General features: G+C 39.3%; 3 protein-coding genes across 3 annotated transcripts in view; 1 reads left to right on the top strand and 2 right to left on the bottom strand.

Annotated features, from left to right (window-relative positions):
* Window positions 1–6,838, top strand: part of oxtr (oxytocin receptor) — a 9,653-nt gene extending 2,815 nt beyond the window's left edge. The window contains exon 2 of the mRNA XM_035661585.1: window positions 3,934–6,838. Within this exon, the coding sequence (XP_035517478.1) occupies window positions 3,934–4,187 (254 nt within the window). The 3' untranslated portion in view covers window positions 4,188–6,838. The remainder of the gene's footprint in view (window positions 1–3,933) is intronic.
* On the bottom strand, window positions 6,128–9,427 carry cav3 (caveolin 3). Its single transcript, XM_035661586.1, has 2 exons — window positions 9,096–9,427; window positions 6,128–7,705 (listed from the first exon to the last, which is right to left on the bottom strand). Exons 1-2 carry the CDS (start codon window positions 9,210–9,212, stop codon window positions 7,364–7,366), a joined length of 459 nt encoding a protein of 152 aa, XP_035517479.1. The 5' UTR covers window positions 9,213–9,427; the 3' UTR covers window positions 6,128–7,363.
* Window positions 9,428–11,853: 2,426 nt separating this feature from the next.
* LOC118328577 (caveolin-2-like) lies at window positions 11,854–13,693 on the bottom strand. Its single transcript, XM_035662353.1, has 3 exons — window positions 13,493–13,693; window positions 12,681–12,868; window positions 11,854–12,581 (listed from the first exon to the last, which is right to left on the bottom strand). Exons 1-3 carry the CDS (start codon window positions 13,691–13,693, stop codon window positions 12,422–12,424), a joined length of 549 nt encoding a protein of 182 aa, XP_035518246.1. The 3' UTR covers window positions 11,854–12,421.
* Window positions 13,694–14,036: the final 343 nt, after the last annotated feature.

Here is a 14,036-nt window from a genome sequence, read left to right as displayed (position 1 = left end):
ATCAGAACAGAGAGTTTCAGGCCTCTGCTCTTTTTTTGTTTTGTTTTGCTCTTGTGTGTTTGTGTAAAAGGTTCCAGCTTGTATATCGCTGTCATCCTCCTCAAGTTGCATTGTTCACGCCGGCTATCTTCACGTTGGAGCTTAACTGTTGCACAATACACCTAGCTGTCATCCAGTTCTTCAACACAGAGGAAGCATATTGCACCGATGACAGGGCAGTATTGTCTGACGCTACTGTACATCTTATGAAGATAAAGTTACAGTAGCCAGAACAGAGCAGCAAATGTGCTCCTGCCTTTGGAAATGGAAAAGAAAGAAATTCATTCATTTTCTGTTGCAGAGCTTGGATCAGTGCAGGGAGGAGGCTGATGTCTGCTAGCTTTCCTCCACGTGAACAGCACTCAGAAAGGCTAGAATTGGCAGTGACACGTGCCAATGTTTGTGTACAAAAGATAGGCCGGAGTGTCACCTGTGTGTTTGTATAGATAAAGTGTCCATTAGAGTCATACTTACAGCAAAGTATGGCTAGAAACAGAACAGAGAGCCCTCCATATAACCACCTTTATTATTTTAACATGGAATTTCTCCAGAACAGGCATGAAAATTGATTATTTTCACTGGTGGACATTTTTCTGCGGGGCAATAAATGATTAACACAGTTTCCTCTGAGCTTCACCTGATAAAGACATCTATTTGTTCCATTTTCACCATCAATTAAACTGACTCTTCAACATAAATGGAGTTTTACTACTTACAGGTTGCTGTCTGTCTTTAAAAGGCCACTCTTAGCAGAAACAAGATTTACAAGCAGCAGTTTCTTTGTCTGAATCTATATGCAGACTCCCACACTTTCTACACCCTGGCCCATTGTTAAAGTAATCATCTCTTCGGCTGATGATTCAGAAATCCCATGAGAGAATAAACAACCAGATGCACAATTTGTCCAAGTTCATAGTTTGACATTTTGGGAAAATATGCTTATTCACTAGCTTGTCAAGAGTTAGATAAGAAGCTAGCTGCCTGACTAAGAAACAGTCTAGCACAAAGCCCCCACATAAAATGGCAAATTATCATTGTTACACAAACAGTTTTGTACAGATTAAAGAAACGGAATATGCCAAGCTAAGCTAACAGATGGGGGGCCTCTGTGGCTCAGAGGCAGAGCGGGGTCATCCCCCCCATTCGGAAGGTTGTTGGGTTCGATCCCGGCCTCCTCCTGCCACATGTCGAAGTATCCTTGAGCAAGATACTGAACCCCAAATTCGCTCCCGATGCATAGCATCAGTGTGTGAATATGTATGAAAGGGTGAATGGCTTTGAGTGGTCGGAAGTATACAAGTACAGGTCCATCCAGATGGCTGGCTGAAGCGTCATATTTGTTCTACAGATGTGCTTTCAATCTCATTAACAAATTCTCATCAAGAAAGCGAATAAGCATATTTCCCAAAATGATGAACTATTCATTTAGTTAAATTTGGACCAGTGGTGTAGCACACAGATACGTTCAAGCCAACCAGTGTAATTTTTTAGATGCATGAAAAAAGGGCCAAATTGCATCATCCCTCAAAGTTCCACCAAAACGACTGAGATATTAGATTAAATACAATTTCCAAGTTGGATTTACTGTGAAGGAGCCAGGACCTTTCGCAGATAGGAAGTTTACCAGTTTTATCACCCCATTACGCTTATCAATACAGTTTTTGGAAATGTCAGGAGACGGTCAAATGCCCCATTCCTTTAAGCTTTGTGAGAGTGACATCACTGTGATTTCACATTTAACAGCTAGACAGATTTCATTATGTGGAGACAAAAACACCTTAAGGTGAAACCCTGACTCAGACACTCACACAAGCTCCCAAAAAATCTGTAAGCACAAACATCTCCCCCTGCTGAGTCTGGTGCCCTCGGACGCTGACTCACACTCTGTGTGCCATCGATTTGCATTAAGTGCTTGATGGACACAAAGCCCAGTGTTCCCTCGCCAAGTGTTCATTTTTTTTTTTATAAAGGTCAGTTCCTATATAGTCACTTTAAAAGCAGTGAGAAAAGCAAAGTGATGTCATAAAAGAACACTCAGAGCAATTTAACTTAAATATCACTTAATGTAAAAAGTTAAAAGTAGATTACTGCTAATGCTTGTTTCCTTTAGGGAACCAGAATCAGTATTAAAGAGTTCTCATTAATGGATCACAGAAGAGTCTTTTGGGCTGCCCAGTGTGAGCTCTGACAATGAGACAGATGTGCCACCCAGGGGATGATTGTTCTTCCTTTTCATTCACTGTGTGATTTATCATTCTCTTGTGAGAGACACCGTGAGCTAATTCACTAAAGACTCTTTCATAGTTCGCCCTATTATTCAAATTAGATCCAGGCTCTGTTCTTATCCACCCTGATAAGAATGCTTGATAACCACCAGTTGGTATTTCTGCATTGTCTCCAGTGTATTCCTTCATCCACGTCAGCAGCATTATAGTCTATATTAGAAGAAGCTGACACAGGGATTGTAAAGTTTGTTGTATAGTTGTGTCGTATCAGCTGATGAATTAACACTTTCTTGCATTTTTGTATTGCAGTTTCATTATTTACTACAATCTTCTGTCATTTTCATTTGTGCATCAGAAAGATTACAATGCAGCACTTAATCAAAAGTAGATTATAAAACCTTTGACACAGAAGGGTAATTAAATGATCTACACTCAGTTAAACTCGTGTTTTAGTCTCATAAATCAAACCCTTAATGGCTGATGATCAATTCTTATTAATCTTGTGTGTGACTTTCGTGCCCTTCCAGAGATCATTTGCGCTGAACAATTTTCGTTTGAGCTCAGGGACTGTCATTAGAGACAACATGAGAATAGCGGGAGCACAGGCAGGCTGAGAGAAAGATTAGCAATCAGTAAGAAGAGGTTAAATACGGGATACGAGCCAATTACATGAATCCGAAACTCATTTGCCAAATGTCAGTTGGATGGTGGAGTTGACATAGCGTAAATGTCATCCAGCGTGCCACTGCAGGTTACTTGTCGTGATGTATCTCACCGCAACGTTGTGTGAGGAACATTTCTGCCTCGCTGTCCATGGTGTTTTTTCAGGAATTTACTTTGTGTTATTTGTGCTTGTTTTAACGGGTCACCATTTAAATTATTTTGTGTTATTTCTCACTTTTGAGCTGCAAGTATTATAAAACTCTTTCCTTCCTCTGATTTAACGTACTGAAAATCTCTCCGGCTATATATTCAATTATACAGTTGTAACTGTACGGTTAAAACTTCTAATTGAACTTGAGCTTTGGCAGAAAATAACAAATGTGTGAAAGGAAAAAAAACGATATGAGTGTACAGCAATGCTAGCTGCTCTGTGAGGTTGTACTAACTGCTAGCATGCTGAGCTAACGTTATCACGCTAACATGCTTGCAACGCAGCTAACTTTAGTGTGTTGGAATTCTTACATTTGATAATTAGCTCTAAATACAAAGTATTTAATAATAATAATAATAAACTAAAGTATTGGACAATTTAAATATTTTACTTGATAATTCTGATTGATTAAATGTAGAGAATTACTAAAGTTCATCCCAATGGTGGATATGAATTTCTCTACCACATTTCAAGGCAGTCTATTTAGTATTTATCAAGAAAATTAATTAAAAACCACAAAACGCTGGATGAAAAGTCAGATTATTGCCAAATGTATTAAGATTCATCCTCTGGGGATATGTGTGCCAAAATTCATGGCTATTCAGACTATTAGATAATTTGAGATATCGCAGTCTGACCAAAGTGATGGACCGACTGATCATCCAACATCACCAAGTGTACAACCAAATAAACTTTCAGCCTGCCACTATCACCTTAACTTTCACAGAGAAAAAAAAGCTGCTGTTTAATTTTTTGTTGTCACAGCACACTAACTCTCTGTCTCATCTCCTGCAGCCATGCCCTTCATCATCTCCATGCTGCTGGCCAGCCTCAACAGCTGCTGTAACCCCTGGATCTACATGTGCTTCGCCGGGCATCTGTTCCAGGATCTTAGGCAGAACTTTCTGTGCTGTTCTACTCGCTACCTCAAGTCATCCCAGTGCCGCTGTGAGCGTGACTTTGACTCTAGTCACAAGAGCAACTCCTCAACCTTTGCCATTAAGAGCACTAGCAGTCAGAGGAGCATCACACAGACTTCCACCACATAAGCACCCGCCCTCCCTCCCCTTTCTCAAGCTGCCCACCATGCCTTTCATCACACGCTGTCGGCCATAAAATATCAGTTCACCTCCTTCTGATTCCTCTCGCCCTGAGGCTTGCTGTTCAAGCCTATAAGGGACAAACAACGAAAGTCTTAATCTTTTATTTTCAGTACTTCACCGTGTAAAATGTAAATGGAATTGTGAAACAGAAAAAATTTACAGAATATTATTTTGTTCATAAAACCTTACTAGATAATCATGGACCAAGCTAAGCTATCACCTGAATCCTTTTGTTTTAGATGTACAGAATATATATTTACATATTTGCAGTGCAGACAAAGTAAATGAAGAAGAAGAGAATATTTGAATCAGTGATTTTTGTAAGCCACCTATAGATTCAGTTGTTGTCACCAGCAAAGCTTATGGATCTTGTTTGTCTGTGTTATGATGAAATTGCTCACCTGTTATATATATTGTGTATGATGTTGTTCACTTTGTTACATTTGCAGTGGGTTGCATACATGTAAACTGTTACTTGAGATATTGTTAGATGTGAGATGTCATGGCTGTCACTGGTAAAGGTTTTTAAAGTTTAAAAAAGAAATAAAGAAAGAAAGCAGCGAATATGCACTGACTTTATTATTTACACCTAGCTAATACTCATTAGAGCTCCCTTTGTGTCCTGAAATGAAAAATCCTTGGCTTGGTTGATGGAAATATTCTAGAGGGATGTTTGTCCGTGCTGAATCAATAACGACCTTGAGTTCCTTCAATTTTTTGGCTGCACATCGAAACTTTTAACATCCTGTTTACCTCAGTCCCAAAATGCATTATTGTGTTGAGATGTGGGGACTGTGCTGACCACTGGAGTGAACTAAAGTGACTCATGTTTGTGGAGGTGTCTTGAGGCAACAATTGCTGAGTGACATGGTGCATTATTCTGCAGGAAGAGACGACAAAGGTACACTCGCATTTATTGTTGCAAAGCTAAGTCTAAGGCTGTTGTTTAGTCAGTTGTATTTATATTCTATGTAAATGTGTCAAGTATTTAAGCCCTCTAGGATGTGTTATTTTAATTATAGCACATCAATTATCATTGCCAAAAATGAGGAGTGGCCTTAATATAAAAAAAGCTGCACAATGAAACAATGCAACCCAATATCTCTACAATGAATACTAACCATGTGAAGTCTATAATGTTCAGTTTTAGTTGAGACACTATAAGACAGGTATTGATTCAGCTTTCAACTCTATTATTCAGCTCATTTTGACATCTCTCTCCCACCTTGAACTGTACTGACAATATAACGTAACAAAGCACAACATCAAAAACTAAAGATTATTACAGATCACTCTCAATACAAGCTTTATACAGATTAGTTATTGCAGGAATATTCAACTGCATGATACAACTGCTTTGATTTTACTATTGTTGGATAACAGGATTCATTAATGAAGTGCCAAATTATACTTTTTCAGTAATATAATTGCACTGCCACTGTATACTGCATTGTTTTATTTTTCTGTTATATTTAGGAGGAGTATACTTCTCCTGTAGCCTTAATAATGTGAACAATGCAATTAAGACTTAACAGAACGCATCAAACCCCTTTGAAATGAATTTCATGATGAAAGATTGTAAGTAATTGTTCCATCCTCAAAGATGCCAATAAGTTTGGAGGGCAGTTTATGTGAACAGTATGTCTGTAATTATATAAGTTCAATTAATCATTTGCAGAAGGCAAATATATAAATAAATGCATAAATAAAATCATGAGATCTGTATTTGTGGAGAATTTTTTGTATTTTGGTTACACCAAACATATTTATGTAATCTACATACTTAATGTCTCTCTACAGTTTTGTCTAATACATTACTCTTGCTCATTAATTACACTGGTTTATACAATCCATTAATCAGGATAATGCTTTATCACAGTGTGTTGTTTATGCTCATATAAAATGTGTGCGTTGTCTAGCACAATACAGGACTGCAAAGAATCGACAAGTAGAAACACACTGAGGTTATGAACAAAGAAACATCAATAATGAATCTCAGACACAGAAGAGAAGCATATTAACAGAAACATGTAGTGATAGAAGTTATCAAAAATATCACTAATACATGGTTAGGATGTTTGGTGAATCTTAAAAATGTATTTCTTTAAGCCTCTCAGAATGATTCGAAACAATACACATACTATACTTTCAATCAAACATTGAACCGGTGATGCAATATACTTCTATTATAAGGACACGATCATTAATTGTACATTTTCAGCCTGTTTGCACAATAGCAGCAAAGCAAATTATACTTTTATACATATATCTTCTTTTCTAATCAAAATAATGCTATGGAACATTACAGGTTTTTACTTTACTGCATCAGTAGTTATGTCCATACTTGTTTACACATACTTGACTAAAATACGCAAATAAGCAAGTTTAATATTCCACTCATCATGCTTCGATAAAAGAGAGTAGATTTTCTGCATGGTTGGTTCCAAACATATTTCATACATCTGCAAGTCTCCAAACAGTTTGTTAGTCACTGTAGAGTCATCACAAATTAAGACGGGAAAGATATCAGAATACCTTTTTACAAACTATAAAGAAATCGGACAAAATAATTATGTAGAGAAAACATTTTCAATTCCTATCTTTTGGTTAGAGTTTTTATAATAATGTTACATATATTTCTCTAATTCAATTCAGTCAGTGTAAAATTAAACAATGGCAGGCACAGCAACATACAGCATCAATATAACTTTTAAGAATGGCCAAATGTAATGCATACATGCAGCACTTTCCGCAGGTGCAGCAGTGGTGGGGAGTTTGTTTCATTTGTTGTGAATGAGTAGCTTCTGTCTTTGCTTAATAAATTCTCATGGCAAGCGGCCCTCTTCTCCCCCAGTGAGGAGCACTGAGCCCTCCAGGAGTGCCAGAGCTGTCACAGAACCACACTGCCTGCTGCAGCTGTCACAGAGCTTCTGGTGGCAAAAGGCACAGCGGGTATGTCAGGACTCAGAGCAGGGAACTTGAGGGTGGGGAGCAGCATGTGAGGGAGGGAGGGAGGGAGGAGGAGTATCAGGGAGTAAGCGAGATGCCAGGACAGATCTTCTGGTGTATAAAAAGGTACCGCACTTCTTCCGATCATATTATAAACACTATTGTGTGAGTACTTAGACTTCTTTGCGCAGTGCAACGCGCACACTGCTGAAGATCTTGCCAAGGGCTTCAAAGAAGGGATCGCAGAAGGTCTGAATGCAGAGAGAGTAGATGCGGCTGATGCACTGTGACTCAATCAGACAGCTCTTGATGCAGGGAACCACAGCCCAGATGTGGCAGAAGGAGATGCATGCAAACAGGAAGCCCCAAAGGAGAGCTACAGGGATTCCGAAGACAGCAGACAAGATGCGGTAGCACCAGTACTTGGACACCGTGAAGGTGGTGTAGCTGAGCTTCCACACACCATCCAGGCTGTGTGTACCGTCAGGCTCTGCAATGACATCCTCAAACTCCACCTAATAAGAAATATAAAAGAGGCTTTCATTAATACACATCCCTGAGCCTGCTTTGCTTTTATCCATCTCCCTTCACCAGACCTCTGTGGGTTCAAAGTAATATGCACATGTTGAGTGTAAAGATTATAATTATGAAAGCTGTAGAGTGTTTGGGTCAAAATTATGCAGAGAAACCAATTTTTGCACTTCATAGAAAACCTTCAATGTAGTGGCAGACAGGAAAAGTTATGGAGTGGCTTTTAATGCTCAAACCAAATCCGTCTAAAAGCTCTATTCCAACACATTTTTTTGTAACTGAAGTTCCCCTCATGTAAAATGCATGAGAGCAACTGTACAATGGTCGAATTTGTTTTCAGTATGTGCCACCTGGTCTTTTGGCCGTGTCTTATTCTGAGATGAAACTCAGCTATAAAATGTTAATTAACTTGTCTGTAATCGTGGCAGGCAAACGCACCGCACACAGCTAAAACCTTTTCTTCCAGACCACTAGAAAGGATCAGTATGGGAAGTAACAAGTCCGCTGTCCACTTCCCACAGAGATAGCAGCCTGAGATCATCCACTGAATGAATGGCTGGACATGCTCTGTTTTATATTTTCTCTGCAAGGCCTCTTTTAGGGATTGCTAGAGTCAAATTCAGCAAAGGAACAACGAATGTCCTTTAGAAACAATAGCTGACAGTGTGTTCCAAAGTTGATGAATCTGATTACACAGAAGATAAGATTCCCTGACTAATTAGAGACACTCTTTCAATAGATTTTATTGATCCACTTTAAATTAGGGACCAGACATTTTATGGATTAGAAATATAAGTGCTTATTCATCACTTACTGTAGGTTCTTGACCAGACTATTGCAAGTAAGGTTAACAAACTGTTCAGTTTAAAGATGCATCATCTTTATCAACTTTTTGTTGTCTGAACAGACATGAGCAGACATGTAAATCATTGCAAACTGAGCCATGCAGGCACTAAACATATGCTCTACTCATAACTCGTGATTTATTATCTTCATTGACCATGTTTACACAAATACCTTCCAGTAAAACAAAATATAATCTCAAAGTATATCTGGCCCGGTCCTTACAAAAAATATTTTGTGGTAATAACATGGCAACAATCACAGGATAAACAGCAGTCAACTCCAGTGTATCAGTTTCACGCTCTTCTACCCAATTCCCAAAATAAACTTCATGTTCTGCGCAGGCAACAGGAATAGCTCTTGGTCTATTTAGGGATTTTCCAGACAGTATAATAACCTGTTCTCCCGTCATTGTTACTGTAAGCCACTTTATTCTTTTTTTTTCTCTCCACATGCTTCCACACATGCCAAGACAGGGGTACCATTCCCAATCCTTTCTGTGACAGGGTGCTGTTTCCATGCTGCACAAACCTTCACCACGTCCTCATTGATCTGCTTGGGGTCTCTGTTAATTAGATCGATCTCCTTGGTGTGGCTGTCCTTTACAATCTTCTCCTCGTTGGTGTTGTACTGGTACTGATCCGCCATGGTGGGGCTGCAGGTCCTCGACAGGCCGGAGACGGTTAGAGTAAACCTTCCTTGATCAAACGCCTCAGTTCTCTTCTGAACCCCTGTATCACCACTGTGACACTCCCTCTGGCATGTCAGTGGACAGCTGCTGCAGACGTCCTGGTAAAAATGGAGGCCTGACCCCCACCCATAAGCACCCACTAACACACACACACACAAACAGAAAGTGTTCACACACACAATGTAATGCACACAGACAGAAAAGGCATGCCTTAAAGGAGAACCCAGGGTTGTGTCACATTTCACATAGGGTTGTGGGGCTAACTGGGCAGGGTTTGCACAGTGGCACGAATTTCCACCACAGAGTGAGGCAGCAGGCACAAACACACCCTCCTGCTCTGCTCTGTGTCCTAATACTGAACTTCATTTGAAAAGAAATTGAGTTGTATGTTTATTTTCAAAATAGACTTAGTGTCACCATGAGCACAAAGATTACACTGTATTACTATAAGTTATCATTCAGAAAGAAGAATATGATACACATTCAAATACGGTGGTGAGGTGAGGTGGCCATAATAAAGTCCAACTAAGTTAGTAGAGGTCATTTTATTTGTTGTTACGCCTGTTTGAAAAAACTACTGTGGCCATTCTGTCACTGTAACCTTACCTTTGAGAGTAGTAGTCATACTGTGGTTCTGCACTATATGATATATTATCAGTGTTTTGATTCTGTGGTATTTTGTTGTTGTGACTTGGACGACTTGTGTATGTGTAAATGAGCAGAGTGGACATAAAATAAAATGTATTTCGACCATTGGGACTCAATGAGAGAAGGTGAGAAATTAAAATACATTATTTGCTATCATATTCTAATCAACATGTTTGCTTTCACACAATCACAATCATAACGGCATTTAAATTCTTTCACATTCTCAGTGGTGCAGAATAGACTTCATGCAAGGTAGGTCCTGAGTTTCTTATTCCAGATATGTCTGATTGTAGCAAGGCCCAATACATAAAATTCAATAGTCCCCCGAAATAAAACTCTGATTCAGTCTTCCTTAAGCTGTGCAGTTGTTGCTATCAGTCATGGCTTTCTATATCAGCATGTTGCATAAACAAACTCCATAAAGAGGGGGAAGAGGAGGAGGCGCCTATGAAAACTGGTACAAGGACTCATAGCACCCCCAGCTCTCTGTTGCTATTTATCTCAGTCAGTGGGGTGTAAGAACAGTACAGGAAGTATGAATTCGGCATATGGATTGGCATTCCCTGCCCGGTTCCCTGGTGGTAGAGACAGAGACGAGGAGGGAGGGTAGGAATGGGATCAGAGCGCATGTGATCGGGAGCCAACCCAATTAGAGGAGTATTCTTGGCGTGGCAATGGAGAGAGAAGAGGCCAGTTAGGCATGGAGGCAGGGGGACAGAAATAGCTCAGCAGAGAGTCATGGTGGGCATACCTTTGCCTCTATGGGTGTCAATGCAATCAGCTGAGACTGCACCGGCTCCTGTCTTCCATTTAATGTAGACAGACATGCCAGGCTCTCAGACCTATATTTAGAGTCATATTGTATGTAATGGTAAGGGTGGGTATCAGTAACCCTGGTTACTTTACAAACATTGGAGGTGCTCCCGTTGAAATGAACAGAGCTGTGTGTGTTACTTATGACTACTTTGTATTAAATACACATAAATAATATTCTCAATATCCTTAGTGGTACCCTGGTCTAACCTATAAAACTCAGCAAATTAAATAAATTGTTGCACATTTTGGGCAGCAGCCAGTTAGCTTAGCTTAGCATAAAGACTGGAAAGATGGAGGAAAGCTAACCTGGTTCTGTCCGAATGGTAACAAAATCTTCCTACCACCACAACTGACTTCCTGGACTCTCCACAACCTCCCTGCTAAGAAATAGTGCCAAACATAAACCACCAATAAAACATGTTTCCCTTTATTTCCAGTCTTTATGCTAAGCTGAGCTAACTGGCTGCTGGTGGTATATAGCATCATATTGAGCTGACATGAGAGTGGTATCAATTTATCTATCGGTAAGAAAGTGAAGTTGTCAAACTATTCCATTAAGTGACTCACCTGTGCATCATCAGAGAGACCAAATATTGATTAGCTTGTCTTTCTTTACTCTTTCTAAAATTAAAGTAATGTGAAAACCTCACTAAATAAAAAGCACTGTTTTATTGTCTTTTAACACTTTCTTGTCATGACTACTTGATTTACTGTAATTTTTCTCTATAAAGCACTTTGTAACAGTCTTTTAAAACTACATAATGTAAATAAAGATACCGCCTAACCTAACTTGATGACTAGATTCCAGTGACGTGAGTGTTGCACAGTGGCAGCATTTCACTTTTCTCTTATTGAAATTCAACTTTTGATGCTGTTTGCATTGAGGTCACACATATATGTAAGGTAATTAGGTTTTATTTAAGACAGAAAAATGTTTTATCTGCATAAATGTGCCACATCCATGTGCTTACTGGTTTGATATGAACTGAATCTGATTTGAATTTGTGGGCCCTTTTACATCTTTTTTAGTACCGTTATTTGGTCTGTGGCTCCTGATTAACTTGGTCAGATGACATCTGACGCACCCCTAATGCAAAATAATGTTGCAGCAGTCCTCAATAATATGGGAAATGTTTTAATCAAATTTAACCAAACAATTTTCATTATGTCAACTCATCTCCAAACAGGACAGAAAAGGACAATATAAGAAAGACTAAACATTTATAAGAATTCATAAATGCAATTTCATTCAACGTATTTACAATTTCAACGTCAGTAATGTAGTAATGTAATAATTTAGCCTTTCTCAAAGATACACACTTCCAGAGACAATTTAATAGCTCTCAACAGTCATCATCTCTAAATGCTTTTTGGTCTCTTTTGCTTTACAGGCCAATATATCTGGGTTTAGATCATTTTGTAATTTAATTGCATTACACATTTTTTGCTATTTTCTGTAATTGTGCATTTCATTGTTTTAGTACCATTTACCCTACATTCAATCAACACATGCCTGTTTAGGTCTGGAGTTACAAAAGGGACAACTTGACATGTATGTCAGCATGCCAAATGTCATGACAGGTGAGCAAAAACACAAAATAATCAATTATGATGCTGATTATAATTTTGCTGTAAGGAATTAGTATGCAATCTTTTTTCCATATACTCTGTTCATAACCACACATTTATACACTGTGTTTTTCTATCTCTCTTCATCTTTTGCCAGGTAGATGGTGATTCGACTGCAGCACTTTGCAATACTGGTGAAGAAGGGGCTGATGAGAATGTTCAGTATGCTGCCCCACACAGTCTGGACCCAGTGCATGTTGATAAGAAGGAGCTGCACACAAGGCATGATCAACCTGGAGAGATACAGGGAAGTGGACAAAACATGAGCTCATCTCATCGATAAAAATAGAAATCCTTCCATACCCCTAAAAAAGGACAGTAAATAGTCATACCAGATGTGAAGGCAACTGAGCACAGCAAAGAGGAGCCCTGCTACCAGTGAGACCGGCACAGCCAGGAGAAGGGATATGAAGCGGTAGCACCATAGTCTGGACAACTCAAACAGGGCGTGACTCCACAGCCACACTTTATCAAAGCTCCGCACCGAGGGAGGCTCTGCAATCACATCCTCAAACGTGACCTCAAGACACACACAGAGACACTGTAAGTGATTTCTAAGGACAGTTTCACCAAGAATGTGAAATATAATACTGAGAACTGGGGTCTTGGATATGTTGTAGGCCTGGAAGCAAAATCTTGACGTGCATAATGAGGATGATACACACAAATGTACTGCACTGAGCTGTTTTTAATTGCAAACAATGTCAGCTTTAATTATTTATACGTTGCAGTTTATCTTATAGGCAGAAAATAGAATTGTGTTTATGATCATGTCCACATGAGGTCAGTATTATGCAGCTTATTGATATTGAACACATTTAAATGGTAGTCTTATATTACCTGATAACAAGTAATTGGCCTATAAACAAAAAATAAATCTATGTCAGACTAAAACCATATGTATATTTCTGCTTTACTTCAGCTATGCATGATCAGTGTTACATCTGGTTCAGTAATGACAGGAGGAGAGGTACAGTATGCAGTGTACAGCGGGTTTGTTTATTCTACTGACCTGTCAAGTTCTAGACAGTTTCCCTAGACAGAAATGACATGCCTCAGTTTGAGGCCTGTGCTGTGTGTCCTCTGTAAATGTTTATATGTGTTTTGTGTTGATTAAATCTCTGTGACAGCGCACATTACTTACCTTAAGACTCTTGTTGATTCTTTTGGGATCCCTGTCGTGAATCAGAGGCCTTGTGTCTCTGTGGGTGGAATTCAGATCTTCAGATTGCACATCCACTTTGACTTCCATCAGTTCCTCTGCTTGTCTCTTTTCTTTTGATCTCTCGTCCTCCATTTCCACTGAGTTGAGCTGTGTCTCAGCTTGGTCGACTGCTGTGGTCATGTAATTGAAAATATGGAGGATGAGTGGGGCGTAGCAGGAGGATGCCTTACCACTCTAACCTCTGCAGGCTTGTCACTGACACCCAGGTGGAACATAGTGGACTGCTGACTGCCTTGCTTCTTGTTGAGGAATGCCTTTATTGGCTTTTAAAGGCCTGTCTTAAGCGACATTTTCCATGTGACATACTACATGGAAAGTCTCATTTAGATGTGCATGAGAAATATCCAGTGGCCATCGCTAATAACACAAAATCAGCCATCACTTCCTCCTTAAATATTGATGGAGTTATTATGATAAGTGGTCAGTATTGTTGGCACTGTCGTGGCTATAAATCGTCCTCCTT

Source organism: Morone saxatilis, unplaced genomic scaffold (genome assembly GCF_004916995.1).
Source record: "Morone saxatilis isolate NCDOM2014 unplaced genomic scaffold, NCSU_SB_2.0 Contig18, whole genome shotgun sequence".
Taxonomy (NCBI): Eukaryota; Metazoa; Chordata; class Actinopteri; family Moronidae; genus Morone; species Morone saxatilis.
The sequence above is the reverse complement of the archived record's forward strand: the minus strand, read 5'-3'. Positions and strand labels throughout refer to the sequence as shown.